At 37.0% G+C, this 25,202-nt stretch overlaps 2 protein-coding genes across 3 annotated transcripts in view; one reads left to right on the top strand and one right to left on the bottom strand.

The window, feature by feature from the left end:
• Positions 1-25,202, top strand: part of FAM13A (family with sequence similarity 13, member A) — a 342,193-nt gene that overhangs the window by 241,499 nt on the left and 75,492 nt on the right. Inside the window, exons 1-2 of one of the 2 annotated variants that reach the window (XM_011932526.1) lie at positions 2,884-3,269; positions 21,942-21,983. In XM_011932526.1, the coding sequence (XP_011787916.1) occupies positions 3,241-3,269; positions 21,942-21,983 (71 nt within the window). In that variant the 5' untranslated portion in view covers positions 2,884-3,240. Of the gene's footprint in view, positions 1-2,883; positions 3,270-21,941; positions 21,984-25,202 lie in introns of those variants that run through there. The other variant, XM_011932518.1, reaches the window with a different exon arrangement.
• The window catches only part of LOC105504882 (ubiquitin-60S ribosomal protein L40-like), a 30,866-nt gene continuing 18,690 nt past the window's right edge, over positions 13,027-25,202 (bottom strand). The window contains exon 2 of the mRNA XM_011932507.1: positions 13,027-13,486. Coding sequence (XP_011787897.1) covers positions 13,035-13,486 — 452 coding nt within the window. The 3' untranslated portion in view covers positions 13,027-13,034. The remainder of the gene's footprint in view (positions 13,487-25,202) is intronic.

Raw genomic sequence — 25,202 nt, 5'->3', positions numbered from 1 at the left:
GAAGTGAAAAGGCAGAGGAATGGGAGATGGAGAAGTGTTGGAGGTTAAGAGGGGTGCATATTAAGGGGCTCCGTGAAAGGGAAATGTAGCCAGGGAAATACAGTGGAAATACCATGTTTGAAAAATTAGAAATGACAGAGGTCATGAATGGCACTCCCACTCCCTGACTATGCACTAACAAGAGGATGTTAGAAATAGAAATAAGAAAGGTATTTAAGTGACCCAGAACTCTGGCAGTGGCTGGGGTAGAGAGAAGGGGCTGCAATCAGGTACAAATTCATAAATGATTATCAAATAATGCCCCCAAAATAGATTTTAAAAAACACAAAAAGGAGGAATTGTTATAAATGATGGAGACTTGAAAAAACATGTAGTTACTGAGTTATAGCATTAATTACTTTTTTTAAAAAAATTGACATTTTATGTAATATGGCATATTAGAAGAATGTTGATAGGGCAACTTAATGTATTAGGAAATATATATGAAATCTAATATTGAATGTAAATTGCAATTCAGTTTAATGTATTTTGAATGCATTGAGTGTAAATTGTAGTTCAACTTAACATTTTTTTTTAATGCTGGGTTCTTTATTATTGAGCTTTTATGTCTATTTTAGCCAGGTAGTATTAATGTGTTCATAAAATTCAGAAAGGACAAAATAATATTTCTGTCACTTGAATGTTAACTATTTCTGAAAATATTTGTATCTTATAAGATATTTAAAACATTCATGCAAGGCGCAGTGGCTCACGCCTGTAATCTCAGCACTTTGGGAGGCTGAGGCGGGCGGATCATTCGAGATCAGGAGTTTGAGACCAGCCTGACCAACATGGTGAAACCCCTTCTCTACTAAAAATACAAAACTTAGTGGGGCGTGGTGGCAAGCACCTGTAATCCCACCTACTCAGGAGGCTAAGATAAGAGAATTATTTGAACCCAGGAGGCAGAGATTGCAGTGAGCCGAGATCATGCCACTGCACTCCAGCCTGGGCGAAGAGCAAGACTCCGTCTCAAAAAAAAAAAAATTCACACAGAATAGAGCCAGCACTGTGGTTCCACAGTTCCTCTATAGAGCAGTGAGTTCCAGAGTAGACAGGAGAAATCTCGAATCCAGTTTCTGTTCTGCCACTACCTTTCCATGTAAATATGAACAAGTTATATTCTGGTACCAAGTTTACTCATCAATAAAATAGATATTATGATGTATAATTGTGATTTTCTACCTTAAGCAGCTATTTAAAGTGTTAAGCTTACACCTGTAATCCCAGCACTTTAGAAGGCTGAGGTGGGCGGGTCACTTGAGGTCAGGAGTTCGAGACCAGCCTGGCCAACATTGTGAAACCCCCATCTCTATTAAAAACACAAAAATTAGCCAGGCATGGTGGCGGGCGCCTGTAATTCCAGCTACTCGGGAGGCTGAGGCAGGAGAATTGCTTGAGCCTAGGAGGCGGAGGTTGCAGTGAGCAGAGATTGTGCCACAGCACTCTAGCCTGGGTGACAGAACAAGACTCCATCTCAAAAATAAATAAATAATAAATTAATAAAGTGTTGAGCAAGAGTTAAAGTCATCTTTTTAAATAAAAAGGTATGCAAACATACAGAACTAAGTTATGTTACTAGAGAATCAAATTAGAATTTGTAAATCTAGAATCAAAAAAGTATAGACAATTTTAATTTAAGTAAGTTTGGGGTTAAATCAACTCCTTTTGTTTTTAAAGGTTGATTTTAGTTACTGATAGTTTATCATTATATATGAAGATAGTTTTAGGATGGCAAATCTATTTTCATAAACAGATTAGTCAGACAATGAAAATGTTTTTATTAGCAAGTATAGCAAAGAAAAGCAGATGCCTTATAATAAATAGAACCTTGTGTTCTAAATTCAGAATTATGAGTGGTCTATATAAAATTGGGGAAAAATTACAGAGGAAGGGGATACCACGTGTCTACAAGCCGTCACTATTTCTGAATGTCATGTTCCTTCTAATACTGGAAGTGATGGTCTGGACTATGTGGTAATTTTTTACAACTCATGATGTGAAAAAAATCTCATGTAAATATATCTCTGCTATTTTTCTTACAATGTATAAAATCTATGAGTTAGGAATTATGTTCCTAAAAATAACACCCTGGTATTCCACATCAAAGAAGAAATTATAACGGGAAGGTGATAATTAACAGCTATTTAGAAGACTTTATGGAAAAACTGATTTTGTGTTACCTATTAAAAAATAACTAAATAAAAAGCAACCCCCCCAAAATGCTGTTGATGTTCACGGAGAAAAATAACTGCGTAAACACATTCAGTTTTATAAGACTAAAATGCAGAAATAATAAGTTGAAACAATTTTCATGAGGGTGGATTCTGATCCCTTAAGAACTTGGGCAGAGACTTAGAGCACGTATCCTCCCCAGAAGTGGAACTACGTGCCCTGGGTGATGTCACCAGCGACTAGTAACCACCGCAGTGTAAACAAACATCAGCAGGAAATACATGTGGGTAGGGCAAGGGTCTAGAGGCATGCTTTCCTTCTAGAAAAGTCTCACGCCTTTCAAGGCTAGTGATTTTGTTTTGTTTTGTTTTAAGGAAGAAAGGGGACGCAACATAACTCTTGCCTTCTGCTACAGAAACCTTTAGTTTCGTGGGCAGTGTCTTTCCTTGACAAATGGAATCCTTGCTGGCAGTCTCTGTAATGTTGAGAAGTACGGGACTCTTGGCTCTTGCTGCAGTTAATGGTTGCTTGCCCCAGACTGAAAATCTTGCCTGTGGAACTGCTCAGAGGAAAGTTTCAAGTTACCAGAACTAGGCAAGCCCACTGAGGAGCAGGAGCAGGAGGAGAGGAGCAGGAGGAGGAGGAGGAGGAAGAGGAGGAGGAGGGACCATTGAGGAGCAGAAGGAGTAGGGTGCGGGGGAGGAGGAGGAGCGCCTTTAGTGCTGCAGCAGCTGCTCCTCTGATTGGCCGGGTGGTTCAGCTGCTTCCCTGGAACAAAAGGTCAAAGTGGACTGCAGTGTAAATGTAGAGAAGCAGCCGATAAAATAGCATTGCCTGAAGAAGTTTGGAGGCTGAGAGCAGCAGCAGACTGGCCAACTGCAGAGCAAGTTGTTTCTCCAGCCCTGCGGTGCAGCCTCATGCCCCCAACCCAGCTTAGCCACTGTAAGAAGACGTTCACTGTACAGACGACCAAACTTGCCGTGGAAGAGACAGTTGTGAGATTCCCTTGCAAATTTACATACGAGAATGGCTTGTGAAATCATGCCTCTGCAAAGGTAGTATTCATTCCTATTTTATTTTATTCTGCTATGTATTTTTTGAGTGGTATCAAGCCATATAACTTTGCCAGTACTTGGCATCTTTTAGTAACATGCTGCAAACTGTGTAGAGTCCATTGTACATACGGTTCCTCCCTAAGAACAGAAAAAAATTAAATATTATACTGCTCTTTTACTGACATTTTGCCCAATTTAGCTTTTTCACTTGATTTTTGTATTTAGTTATATTCTCTGAATGGAAATGAATATAAGAAAATATCTTTGAAATCTGAAGAAAAACATAGACTGAGAAGTATAGTGAGTGAGTTTATAATAAAAACTGAATCAGCTTCTTAGCAGTATCTCTGCTAAGGCTATTTTAAAGGATGTTGATAGGCTGAAAACATTTTTTAAATGCATCACAATATTCTTCTCTTCTGGAGTTCAGATTTAGGCAAGGATTTTCCATCAATAAGTACATCATCATATGTGAGAATAAATATTAAGGATAACATTTCCCCTTTAATAATTCCAGACAGATTTATTACACAAACAGCATTTTTTAAAACTGCTTGGTAAGAATGATTGAGCACAAGACTGTTTTTGTTCCTACATGATTATAATACAGATTGTGGTGCTGGGGGGAGCAAAGGAGTTATACTTTTTGCAGAGAAAGGTAAATTTAAACAAAGGGACTTATAAAAAAGAACATTGTTGGTGAACTAAGAAGTGAAGAATGTAGGCATGGAGAGGGCCTCAGGGCTGCCCAAGGTCACATTTTAGGATTTTAAAAATTACTTTTGCTAATCATATTGTCCCATTTCAACTTCAACTGCTTTACATGCAGTGGCATTTCATTCCATAGAAATGTTTCATTTAGGAAAACTATGGAAGGTTTTATTATAAAAAAAAAAAAAAAAAAAAAATTTAAAAATCAAATAGTAAATGCGGTTTATTTGAGGATTGAAAAAAAACTAGAAAAAAACTAACTTCATTTTTAAAAACCATGCCACAAATATTTCAGTGAATGTTTTTGTTTTAGCAATGAAAAATAAGGTTTAAAACACTGTTTATTTGTAAAATGGTTTCTACAGATACTTACAGGGAGATAAAACAGTATAGTCATTTTTCCTTCCCAGTACTAACAAGGACACCGTCATGGGAACCTCATGGGGGTGTCCAAAGAGTTCCTTTTGTAAAAATTAATAATCCAAGGGAGCAGGAAGTGGTTTACAAATATATCTAAAATTTTTCTAAATGAACTCAGTGAAAATGTCCACATGCTTAAAGCTTGTAAGAGACTACAACACTTTGTGGAGTCTTGATTTGGTTTCCAACTTTAAAGTTGGAGACATTTTTCCCTTCATAATGACATCAGTTCTTCAGGGTTTTAAGTGAATTGTATTCTAGATAAGAGTATTGGCTAGTACTGAACTCTGTGATAGCCACTTGATGCTATAAAACTGTTAAGAAGAAAGTAGATCTTTATACTGTGAAAACATTGTTTAGGCAGTCAAAACGATTAAAGCTAAAATAAAACCATCATTATTTCCTGGAAATTATTTTGTATTTTTAGTCATGATTAATGAACCTAGTAGGAATAAATGGAGGAATAATTTGAATTTGCATTCAAGAATGTTGAGTTGCTACTTTTGTTTCTTTGCATTACCATTCTGAAGAGCGCTGCTACGTGCCTTCACTGCTGCAATGTTTACCCAGCTCTTAGAGTTTAATTTGACTGATTTCCCTGCAATCTTTACTGCCAGCCTGTACCTACCTTTGATTATAAACCTCCTGAAGGTAAGGACGAGGTTTGTGCAGTTGTCTTTCTTAAGCGTGCCTTGTGAATGTAAGCATTTATGTAGAAAACTTTCCCGCCCTTACGTGTAATTGTTTCTTCAAATCCCAGTTTGATATCTTTGGCTATTGATTTTTGTGACTCTCGTGGTAATGATGACTATTGCTGACTCTCCCCACCGTTATGGGCCTGAAGCAGGAAGGTTCCAGAGCCTTAGTAGTATTCTTAGAATGAGTGCTTTGTTGCATTCTGTTTAAGAGCACCAAGGAATAGAAACTACATTGAAACTGGATGAGTAAAAGAGTAGCTTTAAATAGCAGCTAAAGAAATTCATGCTCACTATTTGTATTTAGCAGAGAGTTCAATGCTTCTCATACTTTGAGTACATGAGAATTACCTAAGGAACTTATTTTTAAAATCAAATCCTTCCCGTTGCCCTCTTTCCCTAGACTCACTGCGTCCAAATCTGGAGGTAGCAGGGAGAGTATCTGTGTTTTAACAAGCTTCCTAAATTTGATGCAGATGGTCCACCCATAGAGAAACACTGATCTAAATTCTAGTTAATGATTATAGTGCGTGTAAAGCTAGTGACAGCTGGCATATATAGGAATCTAGCATTATACTACTCAACATCTCCAAATAGCATATTTAATATCGGACTTTATGTGAGGATTTTTTCATAATTGATGCTTTCATTTCCTAAATTATCAGTTTTACCTATTAAAACAAAACATACTAGAGTGTTGTTTAATATTTTCTCTTTGATTGAACACTGCTCTGTACTTCCAGTGCTCCTAAGGTAATTAGGGCACAGCTTTCCTTCAAAGAGGTCACATACCAGTTAGGATGCAGACACATTACCAGAAAATTACAGTACCATGTAGTGAATTCAGTAATACACAGTATGATTAGCATAGTAATAATAGAGATGTGCCTAGATGGATAATATTATCCTGTGTATTATTTAATCCCATGTAAGTGTATGATCTTATTAGGGGCATGTTTGTCCCCTAATGTCTACTTACAATTTTCATAAATGCCTCTTTAGCCTTTCTTAGCATATTGTGAGAGTGTGTAGAAGATACGTTGTTACTGCTAATCTGTAGCCAAGATGAGAAAAACAGATAAGGTCAAAAACTAAAAATGAAATAAAATGTGTCTCTCTATCTGTTTATTACGGAATGTTATTGGTAGAGTTTCCAGGATGAAGCTGGCTGTTTAGAAACTCATGATCTTTAGAAAAAAACATGGCAGAGGCTGAATGTTTAAATTACGACCTTCTGTAAAGTCCTTAGTTCTTAATGATTCACTACAAATGGCTTAAAGACAGGATCTTATTAATTATCTCTGTTGAGATAATTAAACAGTCCCAGTTATTTTTTTAAAAATTAAAATATTTACAAACTACCTATAGCTAATAATAAAACTCGACATAGTTTATCAACTTATATGGATATTCTTGCCATCTGAAAAAGTTCCTTGAGAAAAATAAAATAATATCAGAAATAAAGGGAGAAACTATATTAAACTAAGAATTGAAATATAAGTTTTCTCAGGTTACTAAATTTACCTTCTGTCACTAATGAGACAATATGTTTTGTCAGATCTCAGGCTTAGTTTGTACCACAGGCTCTTTGTACAATTCTCATTTCATTGAGTTTCCTTCCCCTTAGATACTGTGGGTCTGTAGGTAAGGATCTCTATTTTATGTATAGAAAGACTCAAGCAGGCTAAGATACAAAGTTTTAACTCAGAGTCATATCTAAGACAAAATTCTCAACTTTCATAGCAGTATTTTAATTTGCTAGACTAACTTTCCAGTAAATGACCTTAATTTATATCCACAAGGATAATGATGGCAGATGAAGTTATGAACCTGTGAGTGCTAATGATTGATGTAGATTCTTTGACTTCAGTGCATTGACATCTGCTTTCATGTGTTGACATCCTGTTCTTTCCTGGGTTTGTTTACCAAAGTGAGAAGCTGAAATCAATCATGTCTATGTAATTATTTTTCTTCATGTAGCAAATAATGATATCAAGTGAATATTTGTTTGATGATGGTGGAGCACATCATAATTCCAAATTGCAGTGGCTCTTCTTCAAAACAGACTTAAAGGAAGAGGATTAATAAACATGTATTAGTAGCCCAACATCTAAAAGTTTCACTGAAGCTTCTTATCAGTAGAATTAATCAACTCTTCCCAAGCATTGGTCTTTAGAATACCCTTTTGCTAACGTAAACATCAGTAACATGGGGATGATATGGGAGTCCACCAGGGAAGAACCCAGGTGATGTTGGGCCAGCTTGTGAGTTTCTTTGTGGTGTTAGAGAGCCCTCTACTGCTTGTGGAGATGACACCTTTCAGTTAATTTATCTAGAAGTCTCTGTTTTTCCTAACTTGTTGGCACTCTGGTAGCATTCCTGGCTCTGCCCCCTCCCTCAACTAACACAGTCTAGGAGGGAGTTAAAAGCTGCCTCACTTCAAATCTGGGCCAATGCCTATGGGTTGTGTGTCTGAATTTATTCTTCATCACTGTCATTCAGAACAAATAAGATCTCTCTAGGCTCTGTTCTCACATGATGGTTGATTTACCCATGGAGCCCAAATATTTGCTAATTACTCCAAATAAAGAAGATAACATGAACTTAGGTGAGGATATTTTCAAATTTTAAGATCATCCTGTTTAAACCACTGAAAAAGTAAAGATGTTAGCTATTCAGTACAAACCAGTGGTAAACTTGCCGTCAGAAAACATATACAGACAGGGACAACTAAGTTAGTTGGCCATATATGAATTTGAGCAGGTCATTTTCATTGTCTATAAGAGATGGTACCACTCAAGGTACTTATTTTATGAGGGAAATTTTGGAGTTAAAGAATGTGATAGGACCAGGCACAGTGGCTCATGCCTGTAATACCAGCACTCTGGAAGGCCAAGTCTGGGGAATCACTGGAGGTCAGCAGTTTGAGACCAGCCTGGCTAACATGGTGAAATCTGTTTCTACCAAAAATACAAAAAGAAAAACAAACAAACAAACAAAAACTATCTGGGTGTGCTGGCATGCTCTTGTAATCCCAGCTACTTGGGAGGCTGAGGCACAAGAATCACCTGAACCCTGGAGTTAGAGGTTGCAGTGAGCTGAGTTCACGCCACTGCACTCCAGTCTGGGCGACAGAGGAAGACTCTGTCTCAAAAAAAACCAAAAAGTGATAGTTTTGGTTTTGTGGGGTTTGTTTTGTTTTGTTAATGATGAAACTACTCAGATGTAAAGGGCATGTTGCTTTTCTTTTAGTTTGTCTTCTTATGCTTGTAATGCACTTTCAATTCCATCAGTGCAAGAGTGCTTAGCACAGTTTAGGTAGTGCTGTATCATTGTATTGCATTTCATCACATCAATATTGGAAGATGACCTCTAGAATCGTTTGCTGGAAGTACTGTTGAAAATAGAATTGAACCAAATTTCTTGAAACTCTCAAAGGTTTCACCCTATTTTTCCTATGAAACTTACATTTGTCTGTAATGATCAGAATGGATTCCCAATGGAATAGTATGTTCTGTTTTAAACCTTTTTAATGCACTATTTATTCTTACCGTAAGAAGAACTAGAAATAATTTTTTTTTTTGGAGACAGAGTCTTGCTCTGTCACCCAGATTGGAGTGCAGTGGTACGATCTTGGCTCACTGCAACCTCCACCTCTTGCATTCAAGCAATTCCCCTGCCTCATCTTCCTGAGTAGCTGAGGCTACAGGCATGCACCACCATGCCCAGCTAATTTTTGTATTGTTAGTAGAGACAAGGTTTCACCATGTTGGCCAGGCTGGTCTCGAACTCCTGACCTCAAGTGGTCTACCCGCCTCACCCTCCCAAAATGCTGGGATAACAGGCATGAACCACCATGCTTGGCCATAGAAATCACTTTTTAACAGCTTTATTGAGATATAATTCACATACCATAGAGTTCACACATTTAAAATATGCAATTCAGTGGTTTTGAGTATATTCACAGAGTTGTACAGTTTGCATGTAATCATATCATAGGTAATCTTTTGTGACTGGTTTCTTTCCCTTGGTATAATGCTTTCATACATGTTGTGGCATGTATCAATACTTCATTTTTTTATGACTGAATAATATTATGATATATGGATGTAGCAAATTTTGTTTATCCATTCATTAGTTGATGGACATTTGGGTTATTTCCACCCTTTGGCTGTTATGAATAATGCTGCTATTAACATATGCAAAAGTAACTTTTGAGAATTATGAAAATATAGAGCCAAACGGATCCCTAGAGATAACCTAAATCATAGCTTTTTAGAGCCAAACGGATCCCTAGAGATAACCTAAATCATAGCCTCCATTTTCCAGATGATTGAACTCAAACACAGGGAAATAAAATGACTTGCTCAGTCACATATACAGAAACAAATGGAAAACACTCTACACACATGTCTAAAGAATAGCCATTTGTACATGAAGTTGATGATCATGGCATGTATTTGGGATTAATAGTGGAGTTTTCCCCCATTAGAAGCTTAGTAAAGGGAAGAGTCTATTGTCATTCAAAAGAGAAAAACTAGCTAACTGGCAGAGGAAACTGAACTCCTGACCTTGTTCCCGTTAGCAATGAGCTCTAATATATAGATACTTACTGCACTAGAGACTAAAAATGACTCTGGACAGGGCAGCTTAAGTTGTTTTTATGTTAGGCACGTAGCAGGTACTCAGTAAACACTTGTTGAATTGGAGACTACAAAGAAATTTAATGGAAGCATATCAGAACACTATTGTCCACAGAATTCTAAAGCTTTCCATATAAATTTCTAGGAATATTCTTATACTAAAAAAATTGCAAGTAATTTACTCACCCTTAGTTATTATATAAGCATTCCTATAGTGCAAAGAAAAAACAATTTGGAATGCTACTTCTGTTTACATTGCAGAGTATTTGATATTTACCCTGAGAAAGAGGAAATAGTTTTTAGTTTATTTCCTAGAGTTACTGTATTCATTAATGCAGTTTAAGGAAAATGAAGCTCCTATTTTACATGTACATTAAAATAGGAAGGTTTCCTCTTCTGCTTCTTTTTTCTTATATAGTGATAGGATAAAAGACTATTTTGTAATTATCTGGAATTAATTCTACTTTGGTTTTTTTAAGATAAAGATTTATTCAAAAAAGTTGAATTTACCTTTGATTTTTTTTTTTTTTTTTTTTTAGAAAAGAACTTGGATTCTCTTAGACCTATTACAGATAACAACCATTACTATTTTGTATTTGGAGAAATGTTTTGTCATAGACACCGAGCAGTTTATACGCTGGGGATAAACATACTTCTGTCAATGGAAAATGTTAAGAGCAATGTTACATTCAGTCTTTTTTAATTTTTCTAAATAGATGTAGTTCAAAATTGAATTTCTAATAAATATTTTAAAGTTTTCAGATTATAATAAACATTTTCAGGTCATACAATATCTCAGCTGACAGGGATACACTGAAGGAAATTATGACAAGCCCATTTCTACACATAAAAATGGCAGATGAACTTTGTTTTGACCAAGTACACATGAATACACTTTAAAAATTGTAAATTAATCTTTCGACCTATGTCCTTTTCTTGCAAAGAAATTTGTATATATCTATATTTCTAAATTTAAAACCCCTTTCAAATTTTAAGCCATCATTTTAAGATAAGCTGTAAAATAAATTTGACTTCTGATATCAGGTACAGACTTACTGTATTGTTGCTAAACAAATACCGGACTCCAGAACCAAAGTATAGTACATTATAACCCTTATGCAAATTATCCCAAAGCCAGATATGAAAATTGATTTTAGTTTTTGCACGAGAAAAGGCATGTTAATGGGAAATAGTAGGGCCAGGGGTGGTAAAAACAAGATAGGGAGAAGCCTCGGAAGTTGCTCTTTAAAATTAGGGTGCCTAAGTAACAAAGTGAAAATAATGAGGTGGGGGTGTGGTTTAAGATGTATGTTTCATAATATCTTTAAAGACCAAGCTCAGGAAAACATGGTATCTTCTCAGTCAAATCTAAGAATAAAACTCAGGGAAGCTGGGTGCGGTGGCTCACACCTGTAATCCCAGTGCTTTAGTAGGCAGAGGCAGGAGGATCGCTGGAAGCTGGGAGTTGGAGACCAGCCTGGGCAACATAGTAAGACTCTGTCTATACAAATTTTTTTTAAAAAAAGTATCTGTGCATGGTGGCATATGCCTGTAGTCCTACCTATAAGCTGAGGTAGGAGGGTTACTGTAGCCCAGGACTTTGAGGCTACAGCGAGTTATGATCATGCCACTGTACTCCAGCCTGAATGACAGATTAAGACCCTGTCACCCTCCCCCCAAAAAAAAGACTTCAGAAGACTCGGACTTACAGAAATAAAAATAAAGAATTGAACTGCTTTACTCAGATCATTATATTAAAGGAATGGAACTGAAAGGCTAGAGAAAAAATTAAGCGTTTAGAAAAAAACAATAAATATCAGTATTTTGCAGTCAGCAAAATGATTATAAAGAGAAACTAATTTCGCTGTCTAGGTTCAAATAACTTTTGAAACTAAAGTTAGAAATTAAATGCTGGCCTGAGTAGACCACTGATACACTGTGTTTTACTTTTATAAGTGACTTTCCTTTATTTTCAACTCCTTGATTTAATAGAAACCCAAGAGCCTGCCTGTTTCTCCAGTGTCAGCTTTCTGGCAGGTCACTGCTGCACCCCCGGTGCTGAACTCCCTCGATTGCCACACCTGCCGAGTTATTAATTCTCCCATGCTTTCAAAGCACATTCTCTCTCTCTCTCTCTCTCTCTCTCTCTCTCTCTCTCTCTGAGTTCTGCTCCTGTCCATTATCTTTCTCCCAAAAATACCTACGTGACCCTCAAAATTCACTCCTTGTGTGGCTTATCTAACTGAACCTCAGCTAATCTGCCAGACTGCATAGTGCTTCAGAGTGGAAAGGCTGGAGCTCTGACTTCAGACTTGGATTGGAACCTCAGCCGTGACTGCCTCTATGGCCTTCAGCCTGTTAATTAACCTTTCTAAAACTTGTTCTTCTTATCTAAAAAATCTGGTTAGTAATTCCTTCCTCCATGATGTCTTTGAGGATCAAATGAGATAATGCACGTAAACTCTTAGCACCAAAGCCTGGCTTTTTATGGTGAGCTCTCAATCAATAGTAGTTATGTATGCCTTTTTTTATAATAATCAAATTTCAAGTTTCCATTTCTCTGCTATCTTGTAAATTCCGTGAAGGGTGGGATTGTGTTTTCTTAGCCTGTGTATCTCTAGCACCTACCATGGATTCTAATAAGTAGTGTACACTCAGAAAATGTTTCCCGTATGAGCACCTGCCCGTGGTTGTAGAAGCACCCAAAGCCCAGGTGTAGGTTGACATCAAACCTTCATTCACTTTCCAGTTGCTGCTCATCATCCTAAAAAGCAGCGGAAAGTCAAGATGATGTCAGAAACAAGCCTTGACCCATTTTTCTGGCACAGTCCTCCTCTGGCTGAGGTGAGGGGTGTTCAGGAGAGGATGACAGGATAATTTGCGTGCCTCCTGCACATCTTTGTCTCAAGAATTCCACATTCAGAGTTAACAGTTTGGGAAATTATATATCTGTTATGTATATATATATATATATATATATATATATATAAAACAGTTTGGGAAATTATAAGTATATATATCTACCAACCAGATATCTGTTAAATCAAAACTGTATTAACAAACCCTTAATAAATTTGCAATAAGGTAATAATTGAAAGAAGTTAGCAAAACCAATTTTCTTTTTCCTTCTTTCCTTCTACAAGTATCCCCGTATTCTTTTGATTTTGTTTCAGTGACTAAAGATTTGAAAATACTTTATTTACTAATGTTACAAAAAATATTTTTTCATCAACTAATTTCATCCCTCCAAAGAATGTGTTGTTGTATTTTTTTTTTTTTTTTTTTTGCTGCTCCAGTCAACGAAAGGGACACTTTATTGAGGCTCCAGGGAGGCTGCCCTTCGAGGAAGGAAGAGCCTTGACCTTCTTCTTGGGGCGCAGGTTGTTGGTGTGGCCACACTTCTTCTTGGGGCAGTTGACAGCACGAGGGTGAAGGCGAGCGTAGCACTTGCGGCAGATCATCTTGTCGCAGTTGTATTTCTGGGCAAGCTGGCGGAGGGAAGGCTCAATAATGCCACCTCGCAGGGGCAACACCAGGTGCGGGGTGGACTCTTTGTGGATGTTGTAGTCTGAGAGAGTGTGGCCATCTTCCAGCTGTTTGCCGGCAAATATCAGACGCTGCTGGTCAGGTGGGATACCCTCCTTGTCTTGAATTTTGGCTTTGACGTTCTCAATAGTGTCACTGGGCTCGACCTCAAGGGTGATGGTTTTGCCCGTGAGGGTCTTTGTAAAGATCTGCATGTTTGTGTCTGCAGCTCGGCTGCCTCGCTGAAGAAAAAGAGTGTTGTATTTTATGTTCTAAATTACTGCCTCCCTAAGACAATGTTTTTATGTTTATAATAATGATAAACATCACTTTTCTAAACAAGATCTCAAAGACAAATGAAAGCTTCCAGCTGCCTTGAAAATAGTTTGGGGACTAAACCCAAAATTTCTTCAAACCTTAAACAACCTTTGTGTTTGGTGTGAAGTGAAATAATTTTTTTTTTTTTCCTGCTCTCAAGCCAGAACAAACAGATATAGTGTGTGGCAAGGCCATACTCAAACATTACCTTGCCCGAACATATCATTTTCTGGGTTCTCTGTATACCGCAAAGAGTACAGTGTTAAAATTATGGGCATAATGGCAAAGCTCCCACTCTAATTGTGCAGTTGGAAAAAAGAAATTATTTTCTTTAAGTGAGGATGGGAGAAAACCCATGGCATAGCTGCAGATTCATTAAGTTTTGAATAGATGGGAAAAAGAAAATTTAAAATAATCAATGTACAGATATCAGAGAATGCTTCTAGGCAAAATTAGTTTTACAAATTATAAACAGTATGTTTTCAAAATATGTAATCAAACACTACTGCAAGCACTCAGCAAAATCTTGATGATACTGATTTTATTCAACAACCATTTACTAAATACGTGCAGTGTTCTAGGTACCTAGCTAGGTGCTGGTGTTGCAAAGATAAAGACTAATCTGGAAACGAGACAAGCCTCTGAGCTCATGAATTTCAGTGTTATGTGCTAAGCAATCGGTTATAGCTATGAACAAAGTGTCTTGAAGCCTGGAGGAAGAAGCAACTCCCTCTCCAGGGTGCTAGAGATGGCTTCCCAGATTAGATGACACTTGAACTGAGAGATGAAGTATTTACCAGGCAGAGAGAGGTGGAGAAAGGATTGAAGGTAGAAAGAACATGTACAAATGGAAAGAGTTGCAAAAGTGCAATGAGAGGTTTGTAGAGGTATGTTGGATTGCAATTGGGAGGGACTTCATGTGCCAGATTGAGGCATGTGGATTGCAATGGGGAAGTAGGAGAGGCTAAGGATGAACTGGTGTGGAAAACAGGGAAATAGTCGTGCCCCTGCGAAAGACTAATGCAGTGGAAATGGAAAGGAGAGGTCTGACTCAAGAGACACATCCTTTTTTTTGAGACATAATCCATACAATTTGGTAATTGATCAAATATGGAGGTAAGAGATTGTCTTAGTCCATTTTGTGCTGCTATAACAGAATAGCATGGGCTGGATAATTTATAATGAACAGATACTTATTTCATACAGTTCTGGAGGCTGGGAAGTCCAAGCTCAAAGGTCTCACGTCTGACAAGGGCCTTCTAGCTCTGTCATCCCATGGCAGGTGGCAGAAGGGCAAGAAAGTGAACTCAGTGAACAGAGGGGAGAGGGTCAAACTCATCCTTTTACCAGGAACCTACTCCCGTGCTAACCATCCCACTCCCACAATAACAGCATTAATCCAATCTTGAGGGCAGAGCCCTCATTACCTAATCAGCTCTTAAAGGTTCCACCTCTCAACAACTGTTTCATTGGGGATCAAGTTTCTAACACATACACTTTGGGAGACACCTTTAAACTATAGCAGGGATAAACGTCCTTAAGGAAAACAGTTGGCTTATAAACACAATGTAAATGTTATAACAAGAATAAGATTCTATTCTGTGACTTCTACACATGTCTCAGCCCAGGATTCCCTGAGAAGTGCACTGTCAATCAATCAGCAGGCAGTCATGGTTCACTTTTCACCTTCTAGCTGTAGAAAGAGATGCAAAACAAATGGAAGGTAAAGCAACTCCTCTTCCCACCCCCCACTTAAGAACTCTGTTCCTTTTCACCCCACATGCACATACCCCTACCGCCATGCAATTTCTTAGACATTGCAAGCTGTTATTCAGGACATTCAGAGCTGGCAGTAGCTGAGTGAGTAGGATTGAAATAGAATGAGATGATCCTTAGTTTTCTCTAAGTATAATATTTCTTTGATTCTAGAAGACAGAATAGGTGATAAACAATACCACAGTCATACAAATAAGGAAGAGCCAAGAGACATTTGGAGATATTCTGTCAGATCCTCCTGGCCTTCCACAACTATGTCATCATGCCCACTACTGGGCATATCCAGACCCATTTTCTCTCTGCTTTTCTTTACCATCTACACTCAGCAAAATCTGTACTTCTTTGGCCCAGAGCTGATTTTGGCAGTAGGACAGAGAAAGAAAGAGTTTTTTTTCTTTGTCTTGTGAGAACATAGATCTTAATTCATCAGCATTCATTCAGTGTGCATTATATAGCAAGCAAGGGAGATGTGTATTTAGCATATTGTAGAACAGTATTTTTTTTAGCACAACATTGTGGTTATTTCATGAATGATTATACTTAATAAAAAATACATTATTTAGTTTTAATCAATTGAATGAGAGAAGTTATGGCCTAGAAACAAGAATTATGATATAATAAGAATAGTTCATTTTAATATTCTCTTGAGTCTAAAGTTTAGAACAGTATTTTTTAATTTTGTGGGTCATGACCTATTAGTGATCATAAAGCCAATTTAGCAGGATGTGACCAATATTAATAACAAAATAGAAAATATCCCAGCAAACTAAGAATAATTTTGTGAAATTTATGTCTGATTTATATGTATGTATACTGTCATGATATAAAATGTGTTTCTAACTGAATCATCATTAAAACTTTAAAATATTGTATCTGGACTGCTTATGAGGATAGTTGACTTGAATGAGAGGTTAGACAGACTTTTGAATACAGGCCTGGAAACCAAATCCCGGTGTCAGTATGGGAAATTGATTATAGTCTTAGCATTCCTGTAAATGAACTTTCAGAGCACAGCCTTTGTGTAAGATTGAAGCGCCTTTGTTAGGTAGGTTTTTCTGTCTGAATTTGGTATGTTCCAGGCCTCTTCCCTAGCTTCAAGTAGTTCCGTCGCTTGGGACAGCATAACTCCAGTCTTCACATGATGTTCTGCCTGGGTGCATATCTGTCTCTGTGTCCAAATTTCCCCTTTTTATAAGGACACTAGTCATATTAGATTCAGGCCCATCTTAATGACTTTATTTTAACTTGATCATCTCTGTCAAGACCCTGTTTCTAAATAAGATAACTTTCTAAAATATGAGAGATTATGGCTTCAGTGTATATTTTTGGGGTGACATAATTCAACTGATAACAATATATTTCAAATTTCCACTCAACAGACAAAAAATGGTAGAAATATTTTTCTATCTTATTGGAATGAAATCTAAATCTTTGGAAGTCTTTTTGTCTATTTGTTTTGCCTTCAAAAGAATACTTCTTACTGTTAGCTAAAAATGTCTGTTCTGTGAATACTAACAACTTCAGCTCTTTGCATTTAACCTTTGGTCTGGAAAATCTATTTGCCCTTGAACTGCAATAATTTGTATTTCTACTGGCTAAGATTTGTGCTCTTAGGCACAAAGTGCAAATAATAAAACTATAAACAAAGCTGCCTGGGTTTACAAAAAAGAATTGTAAAATATCCCCCACCCCCAATAAATTACAGCTGTAAACAGTTATGAACTGATCTGAAAACTCTTACATTTGTTTTCCAGAAAAAAAAAAAAAAATGGGGACTTTTTTTTTTTTTAGTGTTCTTCACTGGGACCAAACCAAAAACCTAAGCAACCGAACAGTGGCTGCCACACACCTCCCCAGTTGGCAGGGGGAGTGGTTAATGACTGAGACTGTAGATAAATTGAAAATGCTCAAGTACATGTGTTGCACTTTATGGTTTGAGAACAAGGAAGGAAAGGAAAATGTGCTAACTTCACTTATCATTCTCTAAGAAAATTCCTCCCCTTATATTCTGCAGCACATGTGGAAAATGCCTGAGTTTCTGAAAAAAATGTTTACTTTATACTTTTCTTTTACTTGTCCCTCACTTTCTCTCTCTCTTTTGCTCCTTGTTTTGTTTTTTAAGCCTCGTAGATGGTTTTTCTAGTTCCTTCAAAGAATGACACCAAATTCTTAGCATTTACGTGTTTTTCTGTACTTTTCAGTACTCAAGGAACACTTACAAACTATTTCTTCTGTCTCAAACCACTTAGAAATATATTTAAAGTGTGTGACTAAATATGCAAATTATGTTAATTTTTTGGTAGCCAGCCACATTAACCAATTAGAAAGTTGAATTCATTGGAGAGTTAAAAAGAGAATTGAATGGAATGGTGGTTTGATTGAGTAATTGAAGGTCCATTCTGGGTGCTTGCCCTGGGAATTCTCCCAACATTATTTGGTTTTTCTTAGACATATACAACAGTATGCCTTTCATGATTTCCTTTAGCTTGCTGTATAATTAAACTGATAGGCATTGCACTGCATTCTGTGGCTTCAGTTTAGAAATTAGTGCAGCTCATGAAGAGATTATCAGTCTAGGTGTCGTTTATTTATGTGCATTAACCAATGTCAAGCTGTATAAAAAGTTAGACAGGACTCTGCTAAAACCTAGATAAAAATATCTAAGTTATTGGCATTCTTGGTTGTAGCTTCCTAGATTTAGACTATTATTTAGGTCTATATGATAAATGTTCTTTCCACAAGCAGTTATTTTGAGAATATAGTACCATGTATCTGAGAACATTAAGCATAATCACATAAATGAGGTGATTGCCCAGATCTCTCAGTGTATATTTGAGTTTTTTAAAGTAAACTACTTATAATTGGCTGCTTAAGCTTGGCCATTATTGAGAGTCAGCAAATAGGAAATAATTAAAACACGGAGTTGTTACTGGTAACCAAGGAGGAAATCAAATTAATTCTAAGTTGTTTCAATTTGTCATTGGCTTAATTTCATGACACACACTTCCTTCTTCATTCACAGAACATTTGCTTATTTTTAAAAATTAAAAGTGAATAAATTCTCAATTTCATATTTAAGAAAAAATTATGACAAATTATACTCAATTTAGAATTTAGGCAAAATCCTTTAGTATCATTGATCATGACAGATTGACACAAAAACGGGAATAGGTGTAAATAATCTTTGTTAAAGATGTTTTGGAGCCTGTAGTAATAGTACAATATCTTCATACAACTATATAAAAATGGTAATTTTTTCAAATGTTGTGCATTCTGGTTTGTACATTTTGTGGAGAAGTTTATTTTCTTGATTTTATTTGGAAGAATTGTCCGTGGCCATTTTTCTGTAAAATTGCCTTCAAAATCAATGCATTAAATTTATTTCTAAAATGAGTTGGTGTAATCAGTTTGAAATCAATGATTTAGTTGTCTCAAAATTTATGCCTCTGTTTAGATTATATTACTAAATCCCAGAAAAGGGTACTTTTAGGAAAGGGAAAAGAGAAATATGCTTTTAAAATAAAAATTGATTTATTTATCCTCATTTTCTTTCCAAATTATATTGTTTTTCTCAGGTAGTGTGCATGGATTACTCCACTGTGTACTGCTGATTGTTGACTAAATGTAATACTCTGCTTTATTTTACTTAAATTTCAGTGCTTACATTTTCTTTTTTAGAACAAAAACTGGTCAAAATTCAGGGGCATAGCCAAATTAAAAATTTCTTATTTTGTCTTTCATTGATGAATTTACTTTGTGCAAATGCAGGCCAGATAAAATATTTGCTTATGATTAAAGTCTTGTGTTTCCATCAAGAGACATTCTTGACATCGTGCCAGTACACTTTAATAAATTAATCACCTTATAAGTGCTGTCAGGCATAATGCATTACGAATAGACTTTGATTAAGGTGATGTAGAGTTGCCATAATCAGAAGCATGACAAAGAGCTTATCAAGTCCACGAGATCTTGTTGTGGCTGCTGGAATGCAGACTGGCCATCGAATGCATTTTCTTTACTAACCTAGTCATCTCGCCGTACTTTGATAGGTTAAAAATGAAGGGAAAACAATAAGAAAAATGAACTAACATGTAACACAGTAGTTTACACATGACTAGCTGCATCATCTGAATGAGTTATGCACTCACTCTGAGACTGCTTTTCCCACCTGAATTAAAGAAGAAGCAAGAAGCCAGTACCAGGGAAGTTTTGTGAGGATCTAATTGAGATAATTAATATAGGACCTGTGGTAGGATCTGGCCCGCAGTCATAATTGATGTGAAATTTGTGATGGAGATAAAAGGAAAAAAGTATTGCTTCTGTTTGCTGCAAAGAAATTTAGCACACAGACACACACAAATAGCTAAGACACATGAACAGCTGTGTTCAGAGCCCTGAACCATTTAAATCATCTCTCAAAAGCACTTAAGAAAACCAAGCATATTGCTAATTGAGTGTACATCAAAGAATGTTACAGTAACCATGTTAATTTTCCTTCAGTTTGCTACATGTTAGAGTAAAGGATCTGTTCTGGGCAAAGAAAGTATGTAGTACTCATTTTACAAAATATGGAGGCCTTTCCTGGAATAACAAAATCATTATAGGTTTTTAATGGCAGGTGGTTTTTTTGTTTGTTTTTTTGTTTTGTTTTGTTTTGTTTTTTGGCATAGTGTTTCTTTGGCATAATGATCAATTTCTTGATCAGGAAACCCAGTTCTAACATTTTTATAATTGTTTTGTTTAGTGTTTTCTAGGAATGTTTGGAAGTCAAATGTGTAAGTGACTTCTGTCAGGTTGACTTAAAAGTAGTCACCTCCTATAATAGCACTGTTTCAGGTGGTTTCCTATAACAACACCTGGGAAATGTCCAGGTGTTGTCCCCGCTAACTCTTCAACCCTGCAACCTAATTCTACAAGCTTTGCCCTCAGCCCATCCACATGACAGCCCATCACTTACCTCTCACCTGGGAAGAGTTAACACCATTAGTTATAAACATTAAGATATTTGGCAACATAGGCATTAGAACAGCTGATCAGTTTTGAAATTGGAAATCCAAATCATGAGAGAATGAAAAACAATGTGTCACATTTTATGTTCCATATTCCTTCTAAAATGTTAAGACCTATTCAACTTTCAGGACAGGATTTTGTTTGCTTATGTGTGTTTTACAGTATAACTCTGTGATAAGAGTTTATTGACTGCAAGTTTAATACTATCAGTCGAAGCAGACTTTTCTCTTTTCATGAATGATGCTTAAGAAAATTAAGCAAAAAGAGAGAGAAAGAGAATGCTACAGTTAATTAGTTGCTTTCCCAGATGCTATAAGGTGGTAAACACCCCAGGTGATATCCAAGAGGAACCCTAGGGGTACAAAAGAAAATATTAGACCTTCTTTTTCATTTTATTTAATACTTTATCTTTCTACTTTTGTCTGTTTAGTGATGTACATAATATATATATTTAATCAGTTATATATTTGAGGGGAGTGGCTACTGAAAAGCAAGTTTTATGAGTGCATAATTTAAAAAGTTCAAAGATCACTCCAGTGGACAGCAAGGCAGAGGGATTCATTCTATACTTTGAGATCATTTATTAGGAAAAATAAAACATGCTAAAGAAAGGAAAAGAAAATACAACAAATATTTTACATTTTAAAAATTAAATTTCTAGGCCAGGCATGGTGGCTCATGTTTGCAATCCCAGCACTTTGGGAGGCTGAGGCGGGAGGATCGCTTGAGCCCAGGAGTTCAAGACCAGCTTGGGCAACATAGTTAGACTCCGTCTCTACAAAAAAACAATAAAAAATTAGCCTGGCATAGTAGCACGTGCCTGTGGTCCCAGATACCCCAGAGGCTGACGTGGGATCGCTTGAGCCTGGGAGTTTGTGGCTGCTGTGAACCGTGATTGTACCACTGCACTAGCCTGGCCAACAGAGTGAGACCATGTCTCTTAAAAAAAAAATAATAACTTTCAGTGTATTAAGCTTGATATTTTGTCTGTGTTGTTTGAGGAACTTAAACTTGTTAATGATTTCATTTATGTCCTTTCATGTTATACACACTAGTTAATACTTAGTAGAGTAACTACAGAAGGACAAAGAGCCCGTGAGTGTGGTGCTGTTTACTGATGTGCTCTTCATGGCTAGGGAATCATTCCTGAAGTGGCTCGTTCTTAACAGGAATGTTTTGTTGGTTGTTTCTTATTTTCATCATCATGTTAATGAGCTGCAGTCAGCTTTGTTGAGATAAATTAGTATGTAATTGTTTTAAGGGTTTATGTGTAATATACGAATATTTGAATTGGGCCCCTAGAATAAGGCAGTAAAAAGCTTCCTCTGGAAAGTGTGATGTGAATTACTTTTGTCTTAGCTCATCTTAAAAGAAGCCTCACTTGATGGTATCCTGACAAGAAGTAATTGACTTTGGCTAGGTCCGAGGTAGATCGTGTTTTACTAACCTTACTCCATCATGAGATTGGCTTTAATGTGCTAAATCAACATTTTTGACTGGTAGAACATTTTTAGTAAAATTGACATGTCATATTAACAGACATTATATTAATTCCAAATTTATTTTCCTTTTAGTTCGCAGGAAGATGAAAGACCTATTTCACCTTTCTATTTGAGGTATTTATTTGATTTTTGTTGGTCTACTACAGGGAATAAAGGAGGGTTAAGGCTTCTTTGGGTTTATTTGCTCATTTTAATCCCTTTCAATAGAACATTCGTTACTGTGGCCAGACTAAGCTTGCTGGAGCTCTTTACCTTACTGTATTTTTCCCTTTGGTGCAAGAAATATATTTTTTAAATGTATAATATAGTTCAAACAACTAAAATAAGGTATTTTGTTTTAAATTTGAAAGTGCCAAGGTGATCATTTTAATTTAAAATCTGCCCGATGATTAGGCTGTAAGCAAAGTTAAAAATCTCCATTTTATACATATACATATGCATAGGTTAGTGGGGGCCAATGGGTACAAGACCCACTCACAGACAAAGCCTTGGGTTGGGTTACATCATTTTCTGTGTCATAGCGGAGAAGGAAACTAAATATTCAGCAAGTTTATAGGATTGAAGATGATTTTCTAAAGCTTATAAACCCAGAGTAACAACTGTTAAAGCAGGTATGTTAACAGAATTCAAGATCACTTCTCTCTGGTGAATGAATGCTGTACTGACAGGGTTTTCCGAGTGAGTCATCTGAGATATAGCCTAGAATCAAGTCTTCCTTATTGCATTTCTTTTCTTACTACCTACCCACTTCAAAGGCTTAGAAAATATATTTGAAAAGTATATAAGCATGTAAAATAATGCTGATGTTTGTTTTTTGAATCTTTCCTGAAGTCTAATGCTTTTTATTTATTTTATTTTATTTTATTTTATTTTATTTTATTTATTTTTGACAGAGTCTCGCTTTGTCGCCCAGGCTGGATTGCAGTTGCATGATCTCAACTCACTGCAACCTCCGCCTCCTGGGTTTGAGCAATTCTCTGTCTCAGCCTCCCGAGTAGCTGGGATTACAGGCACCCGCCACCATGCCTGGCTAATTTTTGTATTTTTAGTAGAGACAAGGTTTCACCATCTTGGCCAGGCTGGTCTTGAACTCCTGACCTCGTGATCCACCCACCTCAGCCTCCCTAAGTGCTGGGATTACAGGCATGAGCCACCACGCCTGGCCTGACGTCTACTGTTTTTTAAAAGAAATGTCAGGATATGCAATACAGAATTTGTTTATTTATTTATTTTTGAATCTGACTTGTTGAAATAGTCCCAGAATGGATTTAGGCTATAATTCAACCACTAGTACTTCAGAAATGTGTCACAGGACTTCAGGCTTAGCCAAGTAACTGCTTTTTAGTAGTGTTTACCCTTTAGTGACTTGCAGCATATTGCATAATCACTTTATGGCAAGAGAAGGAACATTTGAGGTTTCAGTATGAGACAACGTGGTCCATTTTTTTCATCCTGGTTTCCTGCCAACCAAATCAGCATACTCTGGTTCATAGGCTATCTCAACTATGCAATTCCTGTGAACACATGAGGATGTTGCTGAGCACGTAGTGAGTCTGGTATCCATTATGTAAATACACACAGTAATATCAGCAAATGCTTGTTATATATTAATGGAAATTCAGTTTTACATAGTATAGGAGACTTTAGCACTGGATCATGCTAACTAATGAAAACTTATTTCTCTGAATGTCCTGTACTTGCAGAATGAAAGTACAAGAAAATAGAGTAAAAGAAAATCAATAATATATTTACCGAACTCTTAATAGAAGCTACTTGATTTTTTTCAATGTTGAGTCATAGAAACTAAAATATGATAAAATTAGGGGGAAAAAGGGAATGAATATGCATACTGGCCCACATTTATGGTAGAAAAAGGAAAAGTTATCAGCAGGCATTCTTTTCATATGATGGAGATTTAAACCAAGCAGAACTATTTCACAAATGCAAAAATAGTAATTATTTAGCCTGAAATTACAATTTCAGAAGTAGGCCCAATCAAGACATAAGACACATCTGCTGAGAGGGGAACTCACTGGAAGTAGATCCAGCCACAAGCAGCCATGGAGGGGATAGGGCTGGGAAAGCTGGTCAGCAGTGGGATATTCAGTTTGGTGGTTAATTCTGAAAGTTCCAGCATAAAGAGGTGGAACAGCAAAACTCAGTGGCTACAAGTCTGTGAGTGGACAGTCTTCAGAGAGTGCAGATCCGAACAGACAGAAGATGAGAGCAGAGCAGACCTCCAGTCTCAAAGGAAGGAGGGTAGATGACCCACAGCGGCACTCGGGTACAGGAGGTCACATAGTGATCCTGCTAGTGCAGTGGAGAAGAGATGGATTGTATATAACAGGACAGAGTCTGTGTCTGGGATAAAGGATACAGATGGAGAGCATGTGAAGAGGCCACAGTACACACTAGTGGAGGTCCCAGGACCTTGCTGTGGCTAGGGGAGAAAAAAGGGATGCAGGAACAGGGAACCAGAGAGGCTGTTTCAGCCATTATGTTGCTCTTGTTATCACCTTATGGAATTTCAGTTCTGTAATGTGATATTCTCATTGAACAGTCATGCCTGAATCACATGTTAGTCTACCATATATTTCAGTTACCTTCAGTCCTTTCTGTAATAAGGTAGGGCTGTTGTGAATAGACACACAGTCATATTTTTATTCTAAATCAAATATCTTCTGCGATAACAACTCTGTCATCTCTAATTTCAGTACTTCTCCAACTTAACTCACCGCAGAGCCATTTGTTGTTTTTTGCAAAGGAAGGAAACAGTAGCTATCAATCTACACCTGCCACCATTCCATGTAGCAAGTTAATTGCAGTTATAGGAGCTCAAACAGTAGGTGTCATTGTTCCCCAGACGCTTATTAGGGATTACCAACCCAGTTGAAATGATTAGGGAAATGAAAGGGAAGAATAGATTATGCCAAACCCTTAGTAAGACTACAACAGAATAAACATGACCTGCAAACTTAAGGTAGAGAACGTTCTTGGCCAGGATGTTCATACCCTGTTCTCTTTTATATTCTAGGCTGGAATCCCAAACAGCAGAGCCCCTACCTCAGTTGCTCAGCTGAGCATCAAAACAACTTGGTGGTGGTGTTCTGTGCCATGTTCAACCTTTTATTGTCTGCATTCTTTTACCCGGCCTCCAGTCAGATCTGTCTAGGATCTGTTGCCGCTCTACTTCTGTTTGCCTGAGTTTTCACTGTCTCCAAGCCTAAGTTTGGATTTCGGTGTTTGGTTTCCACTAAGACTTGGGTTCTGCATCTCCACTTGCTGTTTCTCCTCACTTCTACCAGCTCTCACCTCCCCTACACCACTTTCATG

This window comes from Colobus angolensis, unplaced genomic scaffold, assembly GCF_000951035.1.
Source record: "Colobus angolensis palliatus isolate OR3802 unplaced genomic scaffold, Cang.pa_1.0 Scaffold123, whole genome shotgun sequence".
Lineage (NCBI taxonomy): Eukaryota > Metazoa > Chordata > Mammalia > Primates > Cercopithecidae > Colobus > Colobus angolensis.
Note: the sequence above shows the minus strand (reverse complement) of the source record. Positions and strands in the feature narration are given on the sequence as shown.